At 45.2% G+C, this 24,087-nt stretch overlaps 1 protein-coding gene across 1 annotated transcript; it reads right to left on the bottom strand.

Moving 5' to 3' along the window:
- Window positions 1-1,116: 1,116 nt before the first annotated feature.
- LOC149346521 (uncharacterized) lies at window positions 1,117-8,921 on the bottom strand. Its single transcript, XM_089541366.1, has 4 exons — window positions 8,343-8,921; window positions 6,975-7,082; window positions 3,613-3,660; window positions 1,117-1,341 (listed from the first exon to the last, which is right to left on the bottom strand). The coding sequence occupies exons 2-4, from the start codon at window positions 7,032-7,034 to the stop codon at window positions 1,117-1,119; spliced, it is 333 nt and encodes a 110-aa protein (XP_089397492.1). The 5' UTR covers window positions 7,035-7,082; window positions 8,343-8,921.
- Window positions 8,922-24,087: the final 15,166 nt, after the last annotated feature.

Below are 24,087 nucleotides of genomic sequence, written 5' to 3' on the forward strand. Positions count from 1 at the left end.
CTTAATCGCTAATGTGGTGCGAAATATTCAACCTCAAAATACGCATATGAGAGCTCGCGGGCATGGCATTCCTACAATGCCTAAATATAAAATGGCATTGCTGCGAGTGGTATCGTCGCCCAAATCAAAGTAACTTCTGCGTCACCAAATACATAAACTGCGTCAGTATTGACGCTTAAGAAATGCGAACGACGCCGTTTTATATATATGCAATTCGGGAAAGCCAAAGCTTAGTTTAGTTCAGTTTATTAGGATTTAACGTCCCAAAGCGACTCAGGCTATGAGGGATGCCGTAGTGAAGGGCTTCGGGAATTTCGACCACCTGGGGTTTCTTAACGTGCACTGACATCGCAGAGTACATTGTCCTCTAGATGTTCGCCTCCATCGAAATTCGGCCGCCGCGGCCGGGATCGCAGCCCCGTCTTTGAGGTCAGCAGCCGAGCGCGGTAACCACTGAGCTACCGAGGCGGGTCTTTCAAAACACATTGCCAAATAAGAAAATTGAGAATCGTGGCTCACCTTCGATGCTGACGGCCCTGATTTTCGCATTATGACCTTTTCTCCAAAAGATGTATTGTATAAAAGTTGACTAGATAATTTTAGTAAATTATTTGCCCAATTAATGAGATCAATCGTGTAAAGTCATAGACAATAGTGTGCTGGATGCAGATTCGTGAAAACTACCCTATTGAAAATATTGAGCGTGAATTCTGCGTGCCTATCTTTGCGTGTTTATTGCCACGCAAAATGCGACGATTGAACGAGGTCGCAGAACGCAAGACATATTTCACATAATTTGCGCAAGCCGAGCAAGCTCGCAAACGCGAGACATCTCTCACATAAGTGCGCAAGCCGCGTAAGGCTCGTACAGCAGGAGACATCCTCGCGTAATATGCGCAAGCCGGGTGAGGCTTCCAGAATGTCCGAGAGCCAAGGGTGAGTCCCAGAATGTTCAAGAGCCGAGTCTGGCTCACAGAGCACTAGACAGTGTCTAATGGAGTTACCATCATGATACCGATAATACCTTGCATGGCTGCAAGGCTCCTACATCATTGCTCAACACGGTACGCTAATGTACTGCATTAAGGCCTCCTCATCTGTCTGTGACTGCCTCATTCAGCATGCATGTTGTGAGATAACAAGCTTTGCAGAAACGGTGCTTCGTGGGATGGCTCTCATGTGTGTAGCATGCTTGCAAAAGGACATAGATAAGGTCACCTTAACTGGCTTTATTAATGCCACATCCCTCATGATGGGTGCCACACAGTGGCTAAACAATTTCTTCAGTTTCTCCAAGTCCAGCAGGTTGGCGTCTTGATACAGGTTTTCACTATGCAGCACCTGCAAAAAGGTAGGAGTATGTGCAAAAAAATTCAGTTAATCTGTTTTCTGGAAATTCCAGAAAAGGGCACAAGTACTTCTTCCATTAATGAACCAATGATGATTTCGAAAAGTTTCAGGTTTGAAATACAGACACTGGAAAACCCGACTCAAGCACGCAGACTGCTCAGCATCAAACCTGCACAAAATCTAATAACCGTGTCACACAGGCATTTTGAAGGCTTTCAAATAGCTATTAACTCAACGGCACTTGAATACAGCTAAATGGGCATTTCCAATAGCCACTGAGTCCCTAGAACAGTGTGGACATCTATTAAGATTTTGAAGGCTTTTCAGTGGTAGAAATTTGCACTCAGACATGGAGCACTCGCAACTATACACTAAGGAATAAAATCAAAGCAATTTAATCGCTGAAAGAATACTCAACATGAAATGTACAACTTATTTCACTAAAAAAAAAAAGAAGGCTAGCCACAAAACACTGCAGCAAGCATATTATCACTGTTGCCAATAGCACAAATACAATGAATACCACCTTTTCAAAACTGTGTGAGCGCTACAACAGCTTCCCAGCAAAATTATCAACTGTGACAGTGGCGCCACAGCAGCTTGGTGCGAGATGATGAAATATCTCTACGGCGATCAAGTATTCTGTGTAGCAGTGGCATAACTCCCAAGTTGAAGTGCAAATCTCGAAGCTCAATCTCCCACCTTAACTGTTATCTTTAAATACATATTTAAATTCATTGGAGCGTGCTGCAGAAGTAGGTGGGCAGATCATTCGAGAGGATACCTGCAAGGTATCTCAGGAGACGAAAGGTCTGATGAAGAAACGCCAAAGCATGAGGACGTCTAACTTCAGAGATAGAATAGAACTAGGAGAGCTATCGAAGTTATTTATAAGTGCAAGGTAGCCAACATAAGAAAGTGTAACATGGAGAAAACCTAGCATGGTCTAAAGCATGGAGGTAGCCTAAAATCAGTGAAGAGAAAACTAATCACAGGTAAAAACCAGATTTATGCGCTAAAAGACAAAGAGGGCAATGTCATAAGCAATATGGATAAGATAGTTAAAGTAGCCGAAGAGTTCTGCACAAATCGCTACAGTAGTGAATGTAATCAGAACGTTACGGAGAGAGGCAGTAGAGCATAGCAATGGGACATCGCGCCAGTAACGAGGGAGGAAGTAAAGAAAGCCTCAGGAGCAATGCAAAGGGGTAAAGCAGCTGGTGAGGATCAGGTAACAGCAGATTTGTTGAAGGACGGAGGAGAGATTGTGCTAGAGAAACTAGCCACCCTGTACACGCTTGCCTCGTGACCACGAGCGTATCAGGAGCTTGGAAGAATGCGAACATTATTTTAACTCATAAGAAAGAAGATGTCAAGGACTTGAAGATTTACAGACCGATCAGCATACTATCCATTGTCTACAAGGTATTTACTAAGGTAATCACTAATAGAGCCAGGACAACCTTTGAATTCAATCAACCAAATGATCAGGCAGGCTTTTGTAAAGGATACTCAACAAGAGACCACATTCATGCAATCAATCAGGTGATAGAGAAATGGGCAGAATATAACCAACCCCAATATATAGCCTTCATTGACTACCAGACAGCAATAGACTCGGTGGAACCACAGCTGTCATGCAGGCATTGTGGAATCAGGGTGTAGAAGAGTGTTATGTGAAAATATTGGAAGATATTTATAATGACTGCACAGCTACCATAGTTCTCCATAAGGTCAGCAATAAAATTCCTCTATATTCCGAGTTTTCTAACACCACCATCATTTTTTGGCACCGTGACCATATCATACAAGAATGTGAGACCTACTGCATACCTAAAGAAAATATGTGTGTAAGCCAAGCATCAGCCGTTCTATGCAATAAGAAGTCTAAGTGAAAAAGATTCGATGTAAATTAGAGAAAGCCTTGCCATTTTTGTACTTGTGCTTCTATGACTGCTTGCTGGATTTTTTTCTTTAGTTGGAAGCATTCTTCCATCCCTTATCTCTATACACTATTCCTCTGCCAAATGACTGAGTAACCCAAATAGCAATTCCTAAGTAGGGAGGGGGCCTTCCACAGTGACCACACAGGGGCCTTCAAGTTCTTGCAGCAATCAAAACATCTTTTTGTAACACTGGCCTTGAATGCACCACTATACTTTTGTGGCAGGGCAAATACTTATACAATTTATGTTTTAAAACCACACAGAAATCCACAACTGCCATTATGAAAACAACCTAGTAATGTAACCATAAGCGTACCTGGCCAGCATGATCAGCATGGAAAGGCGCACAGCTTGTGTGCAGCTCCTAAAATGAAAGCAAATTCACATGATTAATTGCAATTTCCACAAAGACATTCTTGAAAAATCATGTTTTTGCACCACTCAGCCTCAAGCCTGCCTTATTGCTCCTGCAGCAATGAGGCAAATCTGAGCACAGCTTGGGGTGAGCTGGTGGCATCACATTACGCACCTGACACTACGTGCATCAATCCATTTGTATGAATGAATTTCAGAATGGCGAAGAAGACACACACACAGGAAAAAATGAAGGGTGGATGAGATTAAGAAGTTTGTGGGGATACAGTGGCCGCAAGTGGCAAAGGACAGACAAAATTGGAGAGACATGGGAGAGGCTTTGCCCTGCAGTGGGTGTAGTCAGGCTGCTGCTGCTGCTGATGATGATGATGATGACAGCCTGAGCACACCTACAAAGTAAAACTGTGATCTCGACCCAGCAGCACTTTACTGTGTTGAAAGAGAACAGGTACAATTGAATTACTGCATTACCTTGTTATTATCATTAAAAAGTACAGGGCTCTAAGGACTTCCTAATTTACATCGAAACGAATGGGTTACAGTGAACTTTCACGGATTACACTAACAGGCACTGAAAATCCAACACAGCTGCCCAAGAGAATATTAGGCAGCCGCGCTAGCCTTCTTTTGCGCTATGCTACCTGATACCAGATTAAAATTCCAGAGCAATTTACTCATACTCTAGCACTGGGATACGTTATGCCCCAGACTGACGCAGCTGTCTTACTAAAGGCAGAGAAGCTTTCAGTGTGGGTCATGTGTGCTGTGGCGTGAACACATGCACAGCATCGCCTGCTACCATTCAAGTCCTCTGTGTACACAAATGCAGGTGCAATAGAAAACCCACATCACATATTTGGCTAGTCTGATCGGCCAAGCATGGGCCAGCTGATAGCACGAAGCAGCAGGTGCGACACATACCATCATCATCAGCCTGACTACGCCCACTGCAGGGCAAAGGACTCACCCATGTCTCCACATTAACCCTGTCCTTTGCTAGGTGTGGCCACCATATCCCCGCGAACTTCTTCATCTCATCCGCCCATCTAACTTTCTGCCGCCCCCTGCTATGCTTGCATTCTTTTGGAATCCACTCCATTACCCTTAAGGACCAGCGGTTATGTTGTCTTCCCATTACAAGCCCCGCCCAGGCCCATTTCTTCCTCTTAATTTCAAGTAGCATGTCATTAACCTGCATTTGTTCCCTCACCCACTCTGCCCCCTTTTGGTCTATTAATGTTAGACTTATCATTTTTCTTTCCATAGCTCACTTTGCTGTCCTTATCGTTTGGCGCGTGTTTTTTTCTTTGTAATAAGGCATAAAGTATTATACACGGATTACCACATGGCATCCTCCTATGACCGCTAAATAATTTATAATCAAATTTCTTTCTCCTGCTGTATTTGTTTCGGTTTCGACAGCTGAATGATGGCTGTGACTTCAAAGCGAGGTTATCGGTCACGTGAGGCATGAAAAACTGCAATGCAATTGGTACTTCTGGCTCTTAAGGAATGCTGGCGTCAGCGCTGTAGCGAATTAAAACGATGAAGCAGCGATTATAAGTGCAGTTTTTCCACGCCTCACGTGACCTATAAGCTCTCTTTGATGTCATAGCCATAGTCAAATTGTTCACCGAAACAGGATGGCAGAAAAAGTTGATTATAAATTATTTAGCGGTCTCACACGAATACCAGATGGTGATTCATGCATAGTAGTGTCTTCCGCATCATTATAGAGAAGAAAACATGCCACCAAGATTAGGTGTCTATACTCTTTTAAGCTGAACTCTCTTCATTAGCCTCCACGTTTCTGTCCCAAAAGTGAGAAACATGCAGGCTAAAGAAAAGATTTCAGCTTAAGTACCAAAGTGGCTCTAATCACACGATGAAGCCGAAAAACTCTCGACACTTGAACAGAGAACAAATAGGAATTCCAACAAAATTTTAGATTCTTGTAAGGCTATCAAGCATTTCTGAATATTGTAAACTGCACTTTCACACATACAGTACGCATGTATGCCAAGCTCACATTCAGTAGCCCTGTTTACCGGCTGTAATTATCACGGTCTGAGCTCAGTTACAGATTTAAAACCAGCCAAAAGATGCAACACAGGAAAAGAGAAGAAAACAGGTTGGGCTATCAATTGAATTTTTTGTAAAGGAAAAGAAGGCTCGCATGAAGATGCGCCACACATGACTCACACCAGCGAAAGGCAGGACAACAAATAACTGTCACTGATATACAAGCACGTCATCTAAAAGAGAAAATTCTTTCCGTTGAAGATTGACTAATGGCTTCGCTACTCATACAGCCGTTGCCTTGGAGATATGCATCAAATACCTTACAGATTTGTTTACCACTTCTATACACCACTGAAGTGTCACAGAAATCAGGCGTACATACTGATGGGTCATCTTATGATTTACACTCACGACATTGGCACTGTAGTGCCAGATTAGAAGCTGCCTTCCCCCTAACGAGTTAGTGCTCACTCAGGAACACATTAAAGACACCTGCACATATCCCTGAAGTAGTTTCTTGCACAAGCTAGCGGAATGTGATAAACCACTTCCTGCAAGTGCTGAACCTAGTTTTATGGGATACCATACTGCTATCCCGGTTTTTAACAGCAGTGCAAAGGCCATCAACACAATGATTGGCGCAAAAATTACATTTAAAAATTTTCCCGCCACTCGATTTGAACTCATGAAGTCTACACAAAGGACTCCATGATAACCGTTCTGAGGTGAATGGCAGTTCAGCCTAGCCTCTGGAATCTGCGCCCAAAAAAAAACGGAGTCAGCGCATCGCAATTTACTTCCGAAATCAGCCGGTGCTGATGAAAATTGTATGTTTTGCTTTCTCTGGCTTATAAAGCTCCACTTTCAGAAAAAGTGTCGTCTTTGTGGTTAGGATGCGGAACTTCATCATCACAGGTCAACTTCAGCTTGCCATCAGTGTCCCTTTAATGCCTCAAAGTTGAACAATAGCTCCATTCATAGAGGAGGGCTGTGCATAAATTTCGACCACCAAAGATTCTTTAACATGCACTGACATTGCATAACACACGAGCAAATATGCATTTCGCCTTGTCGAAACGAAGCCACCACAATTCAATGCCGCGTCTTTGGGCTCAGTAGCCGAACACCAATGCAGTAGGCCACAGCAGCAGGTGAAAAACAAAAGAGAGCCCTTAATAGGCAACCTAACTTGCCAAAATCAACATAACGAGGGGTCACACAAGTAGCAGTGGACTAGGAAAATAAAAGCTACTTGTGTCGGAAGATGTCTTCAGTGCTTACCTCAAAAGCCTGCTTGCTTGCTGGGCATCCTAGCACCAAGTGAAAGGCTGGCACAGCCATACTGGAGAGCTTGGAAGAGGCATTGCTGGTAAAGCTATGTGGAGATTGCTGCAAGGTAAAAAGACACATTTAACAGCAGCACAGTGCAAAAAATGGACTAGAATCAAGCATGTAAGGCAAAGTGCAAGGCACAAAAAGGAGCCGGTCGCAGAATGGAACACAACTGTTTAACCACGTTTCGAAGTGGGCCAGGCAACAAGAAATTCATAACCACGGCAGTCATTCACAACCTAGCCTCAGACGAGACATCACTTGCATATCGATATCCAGCATCGTTTCTACAATACATGCCACCATTCAAGAGAACAGACCACAGCAGAACGATATTTTCAGTAGAAGGCTGGTTTGCTTCAAATTCTGCATGCGTCCCTCAATTTGAAATCTGGCATGATTAGCACTGATTTCACATTCTCACAGGTATGATGAAATAATAGTGCCAATTGCAGAAAAACCACACTTTTTCCTTTAACATCAAATAAGGTATTGGAGAGGTACCTCAGCATATTTAAGTCAAAGTCAGATTTATTTGCGCCATTGGTTATAATCATGAAACAATCAAGTTTATTCTTTGTACATATTAAAGGCTCAATTACCCTTAAATTTCACTGCAACTTCGGGATTTAGGGCAAATGGAGCTAGGGCACCTGTGTGCATTTTGCAGTTGTTTGTACCATTTCAGCTCCGAGCCAAAGTATGAAAAAGCGAATGCCAAAATAGAGGCGAAAAACTTCAGAGCAATTTGTTTTTATCTCACCGTTCTGCTATTCAAGGCTCGACTACACTGGCTCGGCTATAAGTACGAACGCAGCTGGATCATACGGAGCTTCGTACCTTAAATACACAATTTATAAAAGTACAAGTGAAATACAAGTGAAAGAGGAGGAAGCTCAATCCAAACGCATACAGCTGAATCGCAGTCTACGTAGTTAAACTGCTCGAGCGCTGTTACTTCAATTACAGCGTAACATGCGGCGAGAATGTAAAGCCCGGGCCGAAGATCTATTGGTGGGCACATATTCCATTCTCGGCGAGAGATGAATGGCAGTACGGCGGCAGTACGGCGCCGATATCGTGCACCCCGCGATCGGATCAGCTGTGCATATTTGCATGGCATACTGACCATGACCGTGTGACCACTGACACTACACGCGCATTCATGCCCGTGTGCCGCCAGCAAACAACCTTTCAGCGCTGCGTGCTGCCGCGATAGGCACTGCGTCTTCGCGTCTCTGTACTAGCTGTGTTGACGTGGCCAGTTGTGCGCAAAGGCTTTGAAATAATGAACAGGTTCGAAGAAAATTAACTTACCCCCAAGATGCGAGATGTCACCCGGGTAGTGGTCTCCCACCAGCTGCTCCGCCATGGAGGAAATGAGCCCCACCGTCAGCATAGCGTTTCCAGTGAAGGCGCGCAAAGGACGACGCGCTATCCGTCGAGCCCGCTGACGCACGCTATAAACACAGGTTTACTCAGCACCTTACCACGTTTTCGTACATCGCACCTGCGAATTTCACTGCTGTCGGCACATCACATATCGGAAGAGTGACAAATGCTCATGCCAGCGATCGTTCACGCCCTCGGCACCACAAAGGACCACGACAAACGTAGTAACGCTGACCGCCATGCTGTCCCTCCCCAGACGCTGCGTTCGTTGGCTAGCGCTTCGGCCAGTTCCGGCTTCCTTCGGCCCGTTTAGAAAGGCATCGCCTCCAGGCATTCCTCCAGGTCGTCTCTTTCGGGCTCTATGCTTTTGGGTAGTGCGATAGCAAAGAACTAAAACCAAATGAAACTTTCGTTACAAAAATAATTAAGTTCTTGTGCACATATTAGCATTAAAAACTTGAGAAATTTGTGACGCATGGACGCATTAATATGCGTGTCGGTACATTCGTGCGTGCGTGCGTGCGTGAGTGGGCATGGTCTAGCTCGTCAAATCCAAAGCCTATCCGACATGCTGCATCATGGTTTCTGAGATCACCGCCGTGAGCTTCGCTTGTTTTCTCGTGCTGCTGCTGGGCTGTCTTGCGCGCCGCTGTTACTGTGCTGGAATCGCAAAAGAAGAAGGATTACCGGTGTGTGCTGCCGATGGGCGCGCTCTCATCCAAGAGTAGTAGCAGCTCCCAATTAAGCGATCCGTCGGGGCATATGTGCTATGGATGTCTGGTCGACAACGATAATGAGGTCAGCAGTGCGGTGCCGTCGTTTGATGAGTCGAACCTTTCGGCCTATTGCACTGCTAACTTCGTTGCAAAAATGCCTGGCTCATAAGCAGCCACAGTGGCCATTGTTTCTGTGGTGTGTTTCGATTACAAGACGGCGCCCTTCTACAGTGTGGCTTCCTTGGAAACTTAGTCGGCGGTGTGCCTGCAACACCTGTCGCTGTCAGCTCAAACTGACCGCCTGCGAGCGCTGCCTTCTTTTGCGATGTGAATGGTGACGGGACACTTACTGCCTGTGGCCGGAGCTTATAGCAAAAGCGAAGAGTGTTTTGTGTGAAGGTTTGACGAAGTGCGTGTGTCAGTCTGGACCCTTAGCAAGTCATACGAGATGCGACATGCAAAAGTGGTCCACCAGTCGCTTCAGCAGAAGGGAGTGCGGATGTTTTTTACGTTACTTCAATCGAGAACTGCCCATGCAAATATTTCAACTCGTCCCTTGCCTAAACAGCATAGTAAAGAAGCTAAAGCAACAAAACTGCTGTTTCCATGCTGTATATTGATTCCGCACTCGTGCTAGAGGTGGGAAATATGTAGCAGTTATTGGCGGAGTTACAGCCTATGAAGCACGTGCAGCTTCATGTAATTGCAGGTTAGGATATGTGCCTTACTTGGTATTGACTTTGTAACCAGACATAGCCATCTGTCAACTAAAAGAAATTTTCTTGCTATAGGATTCTGCAGCATTATGTATGCTTCTGGACACTGAATACCGGGTGCGTCACCTCTCTTGAAAGCACTCAGATTTGTGTACTTATCAATACGTTTGAGATGAGAAAATTTTATCAGCTTCTTTTCTTTATTTTATAATTAGCTACACAGCATGTCGCAAAAAAAAATGTTTTAAGGAAAAGTATTTCAGTTTAGAGTAGAACAGTTCAACAAAGTTGTTTTGGGCATTCTGGTAACTTCAAGATGGTATCTGATGGTTGCATACAGACGCGCAAGTCAAACCTCAAAGGGCATCAAACTTAACAGTACCGCTGAGCTTATCCTTTCGTGCTTTTTATGTGTGTGTAGATCACCTGGGGAAGTTCAGTATTGGATGTTGGATTTCATAGTTCTGCTACAACTTTTATCTTCCTTTCTACACATGAAACATGACTGAACTCGATTACATTCCCCAAGCAAATACCTGACGCCTTACAAGCGTTCCTTACTGTGCACAGTTGTCCCAGTGCATTATATCCACTCATGTGCAGCACACTGTTGTGTTGCTCTTGGTCTCCGAATGTGACTCTCAGCAATATGACGGAATAATAGCGCATCCAGATGGTCTTTGTGGTAGTGCAAATTTCAAAACAGATTGAAGAAGAATGAAGAGTGTGATACTTCGTCATGCATCATGCAATGCTGGTGCTAATCAGGCAACATGTGTGGTATATATACTTCGCACATTTGAGATTCATTGGATTTGTTCTGGAGCCATACTGGGAATTAATTAATCGATCTGTGATTTGTCACTGAATTTGAGAGAGGGCACTAATTTCTGAACTTTTGACACGAACTGTGAATTCAAAACTGTCTTTTCGTGTAGGCTTACATGGCCTTTTTACGTGTATGTAAATTTATGCTAATGACTTTGGAAATTGCTTTGGAAATGGTTTTGGAAATTGCCTCGTAACATTCCTGTTACAGCTCACAATTCGCTTTCTGCACGTCATGTTTGATTGAACCTGATTATATCCCCAAGCTTGTTTGTTGCACCTAACAAACACTGTTGCCCTTTCAGAGTTATTCCATTGATTGACTCCTTTCGAGTGCAAGCAACAAATGGTTGTGTTGCTTCTGATTTCGAAATATGGCTGTCTGCATGACGGGCAACAACATAAGCGCTCTGTATGGCTTTCATCATGCATCTATAAGATATCTGTAACTTTCAGAATTGGTTAAAGGAAGAACTGAAGGATGCTGTAAGAGTCATTAGCAGCTTGTTTTTTACATTATTTTACTATGAACTTGCAATGTTGACAAGTTCTTGCTCAGTGTGCATGTTGTCATGTACAGGTCCCTGCAGTATCGATGGAAACCATTTTGCACTAAAAGATAATTTTTTGGTTATTTGTTTGCTGAAGTTGAAAATGATTAATGGGTACTTACGCCAAGACGAAAATTATAAAACAGCAAAACGTGAGCTTATTGCTCATTATTGAGAAGTAATCATTAACTGAATGCTCGAACTTTGTTTGCTTTCACCCTAAATGGGCCTTTACAGTCTCGACAAGTTGCTACTAAGCAAGCAAACGCACACATGGCCACACGCAGCCTCACTGAGTATGCACATAAGCACGCACAGCTTCGGCAAGCCCCCTCTCAGCACGCAGATGTCCACGTACCGAGTTCTCCACGAGAGTCCACGATTTTTTACACGCAAAGAGTGTGCGTGAACGTCTATCAGCTCACAGTACGCGCATATGTACACACAGGACGCACAGAATGCGTACAGGTAACGCACAATTTCTGCGCATTTGTGTGCAAAATGAACGTGATCGTACAAAAATCACTGTTCTCGTGCAAACTCACGCAGAGTTCTTTCAATAGGGTATTTCTGCATTGCTTCCCTGATCATTCAGCTTATAGTCTTCATGTGAATAAAGCACGCATGTCCCGTCGGGATTGGATTCAGTGCTTTCAAGAAAACTTGTTTCCCAACCCCTCAGAAATAAAACATTATCTACCAGCCTGCATCCCGCAAACATTGCCCAATAGTTTACTCCATATCCCGCTTTTTTCTGTAATCCATGTGCACAAATCACACGAACGCATTTCTTACGGTTCTGAAAAAAAAAGTAAATGTAAAGAAAGCCACCCTGTATATCATGGTTCGTTGTGTTTATTGGCATGAATTTAATTCACAGGACGCTATTGGCCTTTTTCTTTCTAGTCTGACTTCTTGGCTAATGTCTAGCGGGGAAAGGTAGTGAGCTTTCTCTTCTTTGCTTCACGTTCCCATCCACTGCAGGTTGTACGTCACTCCTCGACTGTCACGTTCACTCTGACTGCCCATCGATCGGCCGCAGTCTGTGGTGGAGAGCAAACCGGCTGACCGCCTGCATGGGTGTCAATGGCCGCTGAATCTTCTTAGCTGGATATTCTTGGCGCCTGTCGCAAGTCTCAGGGGAAGAGGATCAGGCAGTTTAGTGGCTTCTCAGGCAGGACCAACTTCATACATTCCCGGGCACACTGACGCCCAAAATATACGGCGCGCAAAGAAAAGGCTTGGCTGGTTGCCCGATTGAGTGTCGTGTGCTGTCGGTTTGCCTCGTGGAAAACCTTTTAGGAGGGAATTGCATTTGGTAGATGTGGCCACAAGGGGAGATCAGTGGCTCTCGCTGAAAGAAAATGTGCCGATGCTCTTTTGCACTTTTTTTGTGTCTTTCTTTTGTCTGCAGCAATCGTGGCGTAAAGGACTCGTTTGTGGGGGAGCAGCTGGCCGAGAATTGCTTTATACAAGACGGTAATTGCACAGCAAATGTAAAGAGGATATTTTATACAGCTGGAAGCTGCCAAGATGTGACAGCTGCATTTTTTTGGCAGGACTATAGTGCCAGGATAGAATGTTGAGTACCTTGTCAGTAATAACTTTGTTGGGCGCATAACCTTCAAAAAACACTATTTAAATTTACACTAGCGCGTTTACACCGAAAAGTCATTTACAGAATAATCGAAAATTGCGCGCTCTTTTTGCAGTCATCTAAGTACTGCACCTGCCACAACAGCACAATTTCCGTGACGCTCTTGTACGTGGCGCAAGTCGATTGCTCTGCACCAGATGAAACATCCGTATTTACAAAAATGTATCCTGTGTTCTAAGACTGCCACGCATTTCATGAAGCCGAGGTTTCGGTAATAAATTCTAAGCCCTCCACAGCTCGGTGTATATCAACCAGAATACAGAAGATATGCAACCTGAAAAAGTACCCACAATAAGAAAGGGTGTTAGAGAAAAGCTATTTTACCATTCTTTTCTTTAGAAAAATGCGTATTGCTGCCTTACCGGAGCTAGTAGTCGCAGCAGGGTTTCAAAATTCTGCCTTTTTTTTCAAGTGAGCGTCTTGTGGTGGATGAGCAAAATACACCACTATGTGTGTAGACCCGTAAACCAGACGGATAGGCTGAATATTTTGTCGGAAGGATGCGTATTCGAGGCTTGCTGTCCTATCTCCTGTTTGCGTTCAACTTGAACCGCGACCCTTGCGTGCCGCATTTGAGAAAACTAGCGACCTATGGAAACACCATTTTTGTTTCACCAATGCTCTTAAATCCCCACGCCCGATTATGCATATTATTTCTCTCAAGAGCGGCTAAAGGGGAAAATCGGGTCCTAGAGAGTTTGAGAAGCGCATTTTCTAAAATGGTTCCTTGTTTGTAATCTTTGCCTCTGAGTGAACCCTACCTCAGTTGTGAAGTTCTGCGGAGCCAACATAGTAAGACCTCGAATATTTTTCCGAGATAGGATCTTCAAATTGCATAACGGTGCAGCTAATGCAAGTAATTCTTCTTAGGTAGGTTTTGGAGCGTTAGACAATATCCGAGCAGTGGAAAATCTTAGCCGCATGCACTCTTCATCCGGTTCCCATACCGGCCGCTCCTTTGCTGCCAGCACTCCTTTATATTATGCGAAAAGAAAGCGAAGGAACGTAAGGTTTGACACTGGAATTGTGTGCACTCTGTGCGAATGCATGCGTGGTGTAGTCCTGAGGAGAATATCCGTATTTCTGCTGTAGGAGTACGCCATAGAGAAGTAAGAAATCGGGACTATACTAGTAAATGGTTTTACGCACAAACATGGTAATTCAGGCAAAGTGTCTTTTTATTTTGGTATGTTCTTTACATGCTTACAGACATTACGAACACCGCTACGAGGAGATCATCCCAATAGACACTGGGATTTTCTTGGACGTCCCATGGATGCCCTAAACGTCCATAGGACGTCCAAGGGAGTTTCTGCGCCCATTGGGATATAGTGTTGCTTGCTGGAATCCTGTCCATACCTGGATCGGACACGAATGAAGCAGTAGGCACAGCTTTTGCGCCTCTTCGCCACAGTTCAAAGAATTGGCGGCGTGGTGTGTGCATCTAAATGATGAAGAGACGTGTAATATTCCACTAAACGATGCCGCTATTGATGTTGACTGCAAGCGCAGATACTTTAAAAGCCTTCAATACGAGTCTAAATGCTACGCAACTAATTATGGACGGACAGCATGCCGTGTTAGCCTGCCTCAACTAAATGCGTCCAGGGGTGAATGCTTTTCCATCTTTATCTGTGTTTTTACAAATTTCTGACAAAGAACTGCATCTCTGCTTTATATTTATTAAGACAAGTGTGTTGTCACAGGATGCGTCTGTTTTCTTATCCGAGGAATTCTTTACATTTTGTGCACAGGTCGGCGCTTTCAACTGGCTTTGTGGTCGTCAAACGCATTGATTGGCGCTCGCGGTCATCACAGGATCATATATTCACGAGAATAAGTGTTATAAAAGCTAACGGTTGTGTTTTCGTGTTCTCATAAAACTCTCAACGATTATTCATTAGATGTTCCTTACCAGACAGCCCTGGTCATTGTGAATGCTCGCAAAAGAGAATGATAACTAGGTCTTAGGTGAAGTACGTTTTCTTTCTTCGAAATGGCGGTATAAACATGCTGCTTCGATTAGAACTACCTCCGTGAATGCAGAATGAGCAGAGCACCTCGACCATGCACAAAAATTTGGATAAAAAAAGGATCAGCGCTAGACAGACGACGATGACACAGAACACATCGGTCAGCCTCTAACTAGTTCTTTCTACTGTCTGATGAGGAATGAGTCGTCGATCTTCTAGGTTTAGGTTTATAGGGGTTTAACGTCCCAAAGCACCTCAGGTTATGAGGGGCGCCGTAGTGAAGGGCTGCGCGGAAATTTCGACCACACGGGGTTCTTTAACATGCACTGCCATCGCACAGTACACGAGCCTCTATAATTTCGCTTCCATAGAAATTTGACCTCCGCGGCCGGGATCTTTCAGGTCAGCAGCTGAACACCATAACTACTCAGCCACCGCGGCTGCTAGGTTTCCATCTTATATGAACTGAGTTGCCTTTGCAGGCAGGAGCTTAGGAGGTTCTGCCCGGTGCCGTTTTCCTGCACGTTCTGTGTCGTCTTCGCCTGTCTAACACAATGTATACAAAAATTTAGAACCAGCAGCTCATATCAAGCTTTTCTTGCAATAATTAGGCAGTCTTTGGTATGGGTTTGCCGTTTCTTTACAGTGACGAGCCACTTACAAGGCGTTCTATTAGTTGTGTTCTCTATCTTGGTATAAAGAAACATTTCTTACTATCTCTATTCGCGTTGTTGTGTGATTTGGCAGCACGAGAAAAAGTCTCGAAGGGGTTTCAGCATCGTAAAACCGCTCTGCATCTTTGCCGAGTTTTTATGTTTGGCACGTTTCTAAAACAACCACTGGGAAAAAAGAAACAAGCAATGGGACAGCAGCTGCGTGCGTAAGCTTTTAGAGGGCTGTAAAACTTCTCCCTCCACCTAGTACAAGCACGTTAGCCAACATTCCGCTTGTGAACGCCGTGAAATGTCTCCCTGGACGCCGAAGTTGTTGTAAAGGCAATATACTTTGCCCTCCTTAGCCCTCCTTGCCAAGCACTACAGTTACAGGCCATCAAAAAAGAGTTCTCCACGCTAACGCACACTGAGCCCGTTTACTAACAGTGCGGATACGAGATCATTCGAGCTCGCCCAAGTGCTAGCATCCAACATAGCGCAATAATTGAGACTCCATAAAAAATAAATCGTATTTTGGAAGGTCGCACACTCATCTAATTCCTAGTGAAACAGGATACCAAAGAGTAGGCGCGCCGCCAAGCATCAACATTATCCCTGACGCCTTCCTAAAACTATTCATGCGTAAGTAGCATCACTTGTCATACTCAAGAATAAATGCAGTTTGTATCTCCAAAGAACAGAGAAGAAAAACGTACCTATGGAAGCTTTATCATCGTCCTCATCCTCACGAACATTTGAGGATCTAAACTAGGTCTACTGAAACAAAAAAGAGTCACCCGCAGTCTTCAAATGCACCCTGTCAGGTGTCGGATATGATAAAGGTTTCCTACAAAATCTTCAGATGTCGCCTCGCCCCCTGGGCATCATTCTTCACCACCAGCTATCTCTCTCCTACTCTGGAAAGCCTTGTAAATATATCTTCGCACTTCGCTTTTATCACGCCTATAACAATTTTCTTCTGCTAGTTTCCACAACTGGCTTCGGTAGTTTGCAATGCTGTTTTAGTTGTTAGTTTTTGTATTTAGTCCGTCTAGCGAATAGATTACGAGAAATTACTTGCCAGTACAATAGTCGAAATAGAAGAAAATGAAAAAAAAACTCTAAATAAATTTCGAAAAGTAACTCGAGATGGTTTTCTAAGTAATCCTACTTTCACTTTTTTCTTGTCCAAGGTATCTCAGTGGTGCTGCATCAACAGCTCAGTCCCTTGTCCCAAAAGTAAGTTTAAAATTTTTCTCAGATTGGTTGCCTAATGATCTGTTGGTTAAATATTTTCTAATATTTTCGCTCAAGGTTGAAGAGCTCGCTTTACTATACCTTACTGAGCATTTGACAAACAATTTCCTGTCATTCTATCAGATATCATTTCTTTTGCGCATTTTGCATTTCGGAAAATTCCTTAAAAAGTGCCTTCATGAGCAATCAATTTTCCGGGTTCATTCTCTGGTGTTCGTGTTGCTTTGTTGCTTCAGGGCCGCGCGTGCCTAATGAATGCTTTCAGAAGGACCAACAGTGCCGTCCTGCCAAATTTCAAAGTATCAGCCCCAGGATCAGAGACATTTCGCGCCAGGTAATATAGATACACAGATTACTGAACCTGAATAGTAAAACGGCTGCGATCGCAGTGACGAAAGCCGGCTTTCTGAGCGGTAATGCTTTATCGCACTGCGGGGATTGCGAGAGAAAAAATGATGTAAATCTTTTACCAAATTTTCATGCGCAGCTTCTTAAAGTAATATAAAAAGTTTGTATGTTACAGAATATCGTGCCAAATAGCCCCCACCACATCTCTTTGGCTTTCAAGGTGCTCTACTTAACTCCTCCACTGCCTCTGCCTTATAGGCAGGAAGCCTTGTCACTGACCCTGTGCCGATCTACGTACAGAGTTTGCGCAACCGTCACAGCTTGTTACGTTTCGCCTCCTTCGTGAGAAAAAAAATCGGCGTGGTAGCAGCGGAATGCCGATGAGTCGCGAAAGGCATGCGGGGTCAACGCCTGAATTAGCCACGGAAGCGGCGTCGGTCATCCACCCCGCATATGGCCAGCCAGCTCTGCAGTACAGAAAGAAGTTAGCTGCCACGGTTCGCATTACTAGACATTCCAAGGGGCACATCAAGTTGACAGCAGCAGCCGTCTTCCAGGGAGAAGTGGTCATCGACCGTTTCTCCTACCCCGAGCACGTGCGACCACATGAAAGGCGCAGGAATGCTGTTCGAGAGCATTCCAGAATCTGCGCGACGCAGAGTGCATCCTTCTCTCCCAACACGTGACGGGGACGTGTTCCCTATTGAGTGTGTGTGTGTGTGGGTGCCACAGTGAACTTTCAGGACCCTCCTTTCCCGACAAGCCCGCCCCCATCTAGGGAGCCCAGGGACAAGGAAGGATATAAAACTCGGCGCCTTGGACGGCCGAGTAGCTCCTGACCATCTGAGCTCATCGTCATGTAGCTTTTGCTCCTTGTTTGCGAGACTTTCTGAGAGTTCTCCCTGTTGCTGTTTGTATATATGTAAATTCCCTTGTATAAAGTTCTTCTCCTTGTCTTCCCCGTTTTAAACCTCGTCTCCGACCTTCCTCATCCCCTCTCCGGCACGACCATGCTACCTGATCTTTAATAACTGGTTGCCAGCGGTGGAATCGAGTCAACGGACGTCAGCGGAGAGACGTGGTCAACGGTTTGCGGAGCAGCAGTTCGGCGAGTCGGGAGCAGTGCAACAGCCCTGTGTGATGACTGGTTGCCTGCAGCGGAACGACTGCGCTGGGTTCTTGGCTGCGAGGTTTGGTGAGTGCGGGACTTTCCTCTACTAAGTTTTGCCAGGCTTTTGTTAAGTGTCAGAAACAGAGCTGGTAATTGGGATTGTCGTTGCTGCCGGGTTAGTGCGGCAAGACAATAGGGGCAGTAGAGAAAGCAGCACTCGGAGCGGCCATGGATCTGAAATCGTTACGCAAGCCGAAGTTACTGGAGCTTGCAAAGGAGTTGTGTCTGGATGTCTCAGACAAACTCAGAAAACCAGAGCTGCTGAAGGCTATTCTTGCGTTGGAGGCTGAAGATGACGAGCTCGCGGAATGCCTTGAGACCATTGAGGAAAGGGAAATGGCAAAGAGTGAATTGGCAAAACAAGAGAAAGAGGAATTTGAACGTAGGGAAAAACTAGAGAAAGAGGAGCAGGAGCGACAGCGGGAAATCAAGCATAAACTTAACGCGATCAGAAGTATAAGAACGCGATCTCGGTTAAGTATGTTCAGAAAAGGGGAAAATTTCAGTACTTTTCTGGAAAATTTTGAGAAAATTTGTAAGGAGGAACAGCTGGATCAGGGTGATTGGCCAATTGTGTTGATGGGAGTCCTTCCGTGTGAAGCCAGCAACGTATTAGCGCGGTTGTCGGACGAGGATGCCCACAACTATGCGATAGCTAAGAGTGAGCTTTTCCGGCACTTTAGACTATCCGCAAAGGTCGAATTCACGAGCCAAATTGGCAATGGTCAGCTACCTCGCGAGAGTGTCAGGGACCGAGTTGCGAGCTCAGCTCAGTCGCCGGAGGACACGGCTGCTGCTCATAAGTGGCGGTATAGGACAGGTTTGGTCCAGGAAAGGCAGGCCACTTCAGCAGCGTGGACCGAGGATCTCGGTAGAAAAACTAGCGAAAGGTGCAAATCCGCAAGCCACAAGGGCTCAAGGGAGAGTTTGGGCACCAGTGCTAGGAACAAGGAAAGGTGCAATGCGGTAGTTGCGAGCTCAGAAGCGCATGCACTTTCCGGGATGGAGGCGGATTTCTGCGGTATTCGGAGATTAACCGAAGGAAGTGAAGGTGCAGAATTTTGTGGAGAAGAGCTGTAGCAGCTTGTGTATAGGTTATGGTGCCTGACACAATGAGTTTAAGAGAAGTTTTGCGTCAGTACGGGAATGAGTACGCATTCTGATGAGCACTCGTGTCTTTGTGAGGTTAACTGGAGCAGTTTATTCTCAGTCTCGAGCGATCAAATTTCTTTGAGAAGAGTTAGTGGAATAATTTGAGCGCGGGCCAAATTTTAGGCAGACTTTCGATATTCGGGTGGTATTGGGGATCAGAGCTTGATTGATAAGGAATGGAGTTTCTATTCAAAATTTGTAGGCTTTGACACACCACCGCTTATCGTACCACGTGGCAGTCTGTCTTTGGCGACCTCAGATGTGACGCGGACGCTCGCTTTGACCCTAAATTGGGGCAAAATTGAGGGGTCAGTATTCTGGAGCAGGATTTTGTTTGATACTAAAAGGAAGCCTGGTGGGTCTTGAGTGAATTCCGAACGCTTGCGCGTGGAGCGGTGCTTTGTTGTTTGGAACGTCCCATCTGTGCTTTCCTTTGTTGGTGGTTTGGTGTTTTGGGCTTGCCTTGGAAGTTGATGTTGCAAGCCAGGATATCAACGTGGACGCGAGCCCATCTCTTCCTGCCCAGCGGTGGGGAACGCTGGCCCTTCGAGATTTTCCGGGCCGCGAAGGAAGCCTTCGAGGTGCGCTGGGCTCAAGAAGCAACGAGAGATGACCGACTCCAGTTAAAAGCAGCCTCGAGCGACATCCCTCCAGACAGCAGATGCAGTCCCCTGTCCATCGGGATCTCCTTCTCCCGGCGGGGCAGTCTGTTACGTTTCGCCTCCTTCGTGAGAAAAAAAATCGGCGTGGTAGCAGCGGAATGCCGATGAGTCGCGAAAGGCATGCGGGGTCAACGCCTGAATTAGCCACGGAAGCGGCGTCGGTCATCCACCCCGCATATGGCCAGCCAGCTCTGCAGTACAGAAAGAAGTTAGCTGCCACGGTTCGCATTACTAGACATTCCAAGGGGCACATCAAGTTGACAGCAGCAGCCGTCTTCCAGGGAGAAGTGGTCATCGACCGTTTCTCCTACCCCGAGCACGTGCGACCACATGAAAGGCGCAGGAATGCTGTTCGAGAGCATTCCAGAATCTGCGCGACGCAGAGTGCATCCTTCTCTCCCAACACGTGACGGGGACGTGTTCCCTATTGAGTGTGTGTGTGTGTGGGTGCCACAGTGAACTTTCAGGACCCTCCTTTCCCGACAAGCCCGCCCCCATCTAGGGAGCCCAGGGACAAGGAAGGATATAAAACTCGGCGCCTTGGACGGCCGAGTAGCTCCTGACCATCTGAGCTCATCGTCATGTAGCTTTTGCTCCTTGTTTGCGAGACTTTCTGAGAGTTCTCCCTGTTGCTGTTTGTATATATGTAAATTCCCTTGTATAAAGTTCTTCTCCTTGTCTTCCCCGTTTTAAACCTCGTCTCCGACCTTCCTCATCCCCTCTCCGGCACGACCATGCTACCTGATCTTTAATAAGCTGCTGTAAGGACTGCCCCGGATAGAAGCTAGGGGCCAGAACGCAACAAAGACGGTAACAACCGTGCATTAGTTAGACAGCCGCGTCGTAATAGCTTTTTTGTTCGCCCTGTCTACTTAACACTGCGACAAAGCTTCCGCAGGTTCCCAAAAATTTCGTTCTCGTAAGCTGTATTAGGAAATAAAATGGAACCGTTCATGTGGCTGTTCTCCCAACGTATGACCCGCAGGACACTGCAAACACGTAAAGAACTGATCCCACTCGAAACAGAGGTGTAGGCCAGGTAACAACTGTACATTGCAGTTACCGTTCATACACGAGAAGCGTCTTGTATTGTGTACGTTTTTTGCTCTTTTATATTTACCCTCCCCGGTGGCTGAGTGGTAAGGCACTCGTTTACCGCGCCGAGTACCCGGGTTCGGAAGGGTAGCGGATCGGGCTAGTTGGCGCAGATTTGACATTTTCAGAAGCGCTAAAACAACAAGGACGCAGAGGGAACAGACAGGGACGAGCGCTACTTCCAACTGTTTATTCCGTAAAACCGCAAGTACTTTAAACTGTTCTCGAACGCTTTTATGAAACGGCAGTAAACTGCATGTGCGAGATTACACAGTATAGCTACCGAGACTAACAGAACCAAGGAGATAAGTGCACGATTACGTTGATACCCTGAGGAAGGCAAGTTCTTTTTTTGACAATGAAATAGACGGTGAGCTTACACAAGTGCTACCCAGTGATGCTATGTTCTGTGCTTCTATAATCTCTCGGGTTAGTTGATCACGACTACGTCCGATGATGTGGCACTGATTTAACAATGGAGCACAATTGCGGCACTTACTGCAGTGAATGGCTAGGTTGCTTCCGCAGGAATTTTTAACATTGTTGTTGTGCTGGCGTAGCCGGTCATTGAGACAACAGCCCGTTTGCCCAACATACTTTTTGCCACAAGATAGAGGGATGCAGTACACAACACAGCATACACAGTCCACGTACTCTGTTTGGTGTTTGATACCAAACACCAAACAGCGCTATTTGGTGTTTTGTATCAAACACCAAACAGCGTACGTGGACTGTGTAGACTGTGTTGTGTACTGCAGACCACCACTACGGCACCTCTTTCTCTCTTCCTTCTTTCACTCTCACCTTCTTCCCTTCCCTTACGGCGCGGTTCAGGTGTCCGCCGAGATATGTGTGACAGATACTGTGCCATTTCCTTTCCTCAAAAACCAATTTACCAATTTACTCTCCCATCGTGTCCTGAAAGTGAGCAAGCTAACTGAGCTGTATGTCATGAACGCTAACATCTTTTAGCTTTACTTTCAAGGCGCTTACCTAGACACTTTATGCCCTCCTTTTTTATGCCCTCCTTTTCAATCCAGAGGAAGTTTCCCAGAGTTTTTAAACTAACCGGTCATCTACATTGCAATAACTTTTGCCCTACACAGTCGTTAGATGCGCTGGCTAACTAGATTCATCTTCCTTGTGCTTGAGCTCTTGAAACATATATTTGCTCTTAATGTGAGAGGTAGCAGTGTCATCGACAAAAGTCTGCTTGGCATTTAGGTGGAAACTTTTTGTACTCTGTGTGCCTTGATTTGGACAAAGAGAGGCAGTCGTGCAGGGACTCGTGAGACATGAGGTCTGAAATAAATGCGGATCTCCCCTTCGAGTGATTTAACATGGAAATAAACCTGCGAACCCAAATTCTTTTTTTTTTCGAACGGTACGCTTTTAGTGCATTTGGAAACTCCTCTGTTCTATACTCGACAAAGTTAAATGCAAATAAATGTTTTCTTCTAATATTTCTGTCATCTTTTACAAAAACATTAGGGTGGGAGAGATCATGTTTAGTTAACTTTTTAAAATCGTGGCCATTATTCTATATAAAATATAAGAAACAAATACTGCCGAACTTTTTCGCACCGTCTTGGCGCCACGCTCAACAATTAATAAAGTCCAGCTTATTAAGAATAATGCAAGATTCAATGCAATATACATTTAAAAACGTGGCATTTGACGCACCCCTTTCAGAAAAAGGAGACAGTGCGCGGGGTGAAAGGAGGCGCTGTTATCAATCACCATGTTGCCAATCCTCGTATTGTATGCCATAGTTCCATGACCATAGAGTGAACTCTATGGTAATCTAGAGCATCTTTGCGTGCATATGCGAAGCACAGATCCTATGCTAATATCAAACGCCATGTATTTTTATTCTATTCTCCACAGCACTCTGCGGAGTTCTACCGCCATGCTTGGCGTGTATCCTGGCTGCGGAATTTTTTGCAATTTACAGCCTTAATTTCACCTTATCTTCTAGCCTATTGTGGCAGTCCGTCTGCTTATCCGTCGCTTATCTGTGCTGAATGCATATACAATTTGGTTTAACTCGTAGCGTGTGGAAACGACGTTTTTTATGGTACTGTAGGCCAGAGGAAACAGATCCTATTGCTCTGTCAGAATGTTTATGCCCGCTGGACAGAGTGCAACGACCATGTTTTTCGGGAGACTTTTTATTCACCTGCCGCTTTTCATACTCTCCCATTTTCTTTACTCTTGTTTCATGAGCATGTTTAGGAACACCAAAAACGATTCTTGGCAAAGCCGCTGTTTGCGGCTCTCCATAGCTTGCTCTTCGTTTTCTGCGCTCTATTCGTCATTCATGTAAATTTCAGTGCATTCGGGCTAAGAGTGGGAAAGCACGCGTACAGCTTTAGAGTGAGCAAGAAAGCCATTAAGTTTACTTTTGTCCCTTCGGACGATCACCACATAGCGTTCAGCGCAGCATGTGCCCAGCTGCTAAAATAATTGTTTTATTACCCCAACCGGTAAAATTGTGACACTCTGCGTGAGACCAGGTTCAATAAGAACTTGTTATGATTGAACATTTTTTGCTAATCTAGGACACTGGGTTGAATGAGTGGCAGAGTTTCGAAAAATCTGGTCTGCAGGATGTCGCGCATTTTCAAGAGCTTCCTCGTTCAGGAGGGGATCTTTTGTGTTTTCTTTTCTGCGCTAGAAGGACGCAATGCAGTGAACCTTGAACGGAATTAAAGCGGACGTTAGGTGGTCAAAGCCGTTAGATACGCCTCCAATTGTAGCGTGCACCGCAGTGCTCTGGCAACAACTGGACAAGACCACTGGCGCCTCTTAGCTGCGATATGCAGACGATGGCGAGTTCTAATCTTCAAGTATGCAATGGTCGGGTGGCTTCCCACAGGCCCCTGAATGCC

Source organism: Amblyomma mixtum, chromosome 4, assembly GCF_055824585.1.
Source record: "Amblyomma mixtum isolate Tamu chromosome 4, ASM5582458v1, whole genome shotgun sequence".
In the NCBI taxonomy this organism is placed as follows: Eukaryota; Metazoa; Arthropoda; class Arachnida; order Ixodida; family Ixodidae; genus Amblyomma; species Amblyomma mixtum.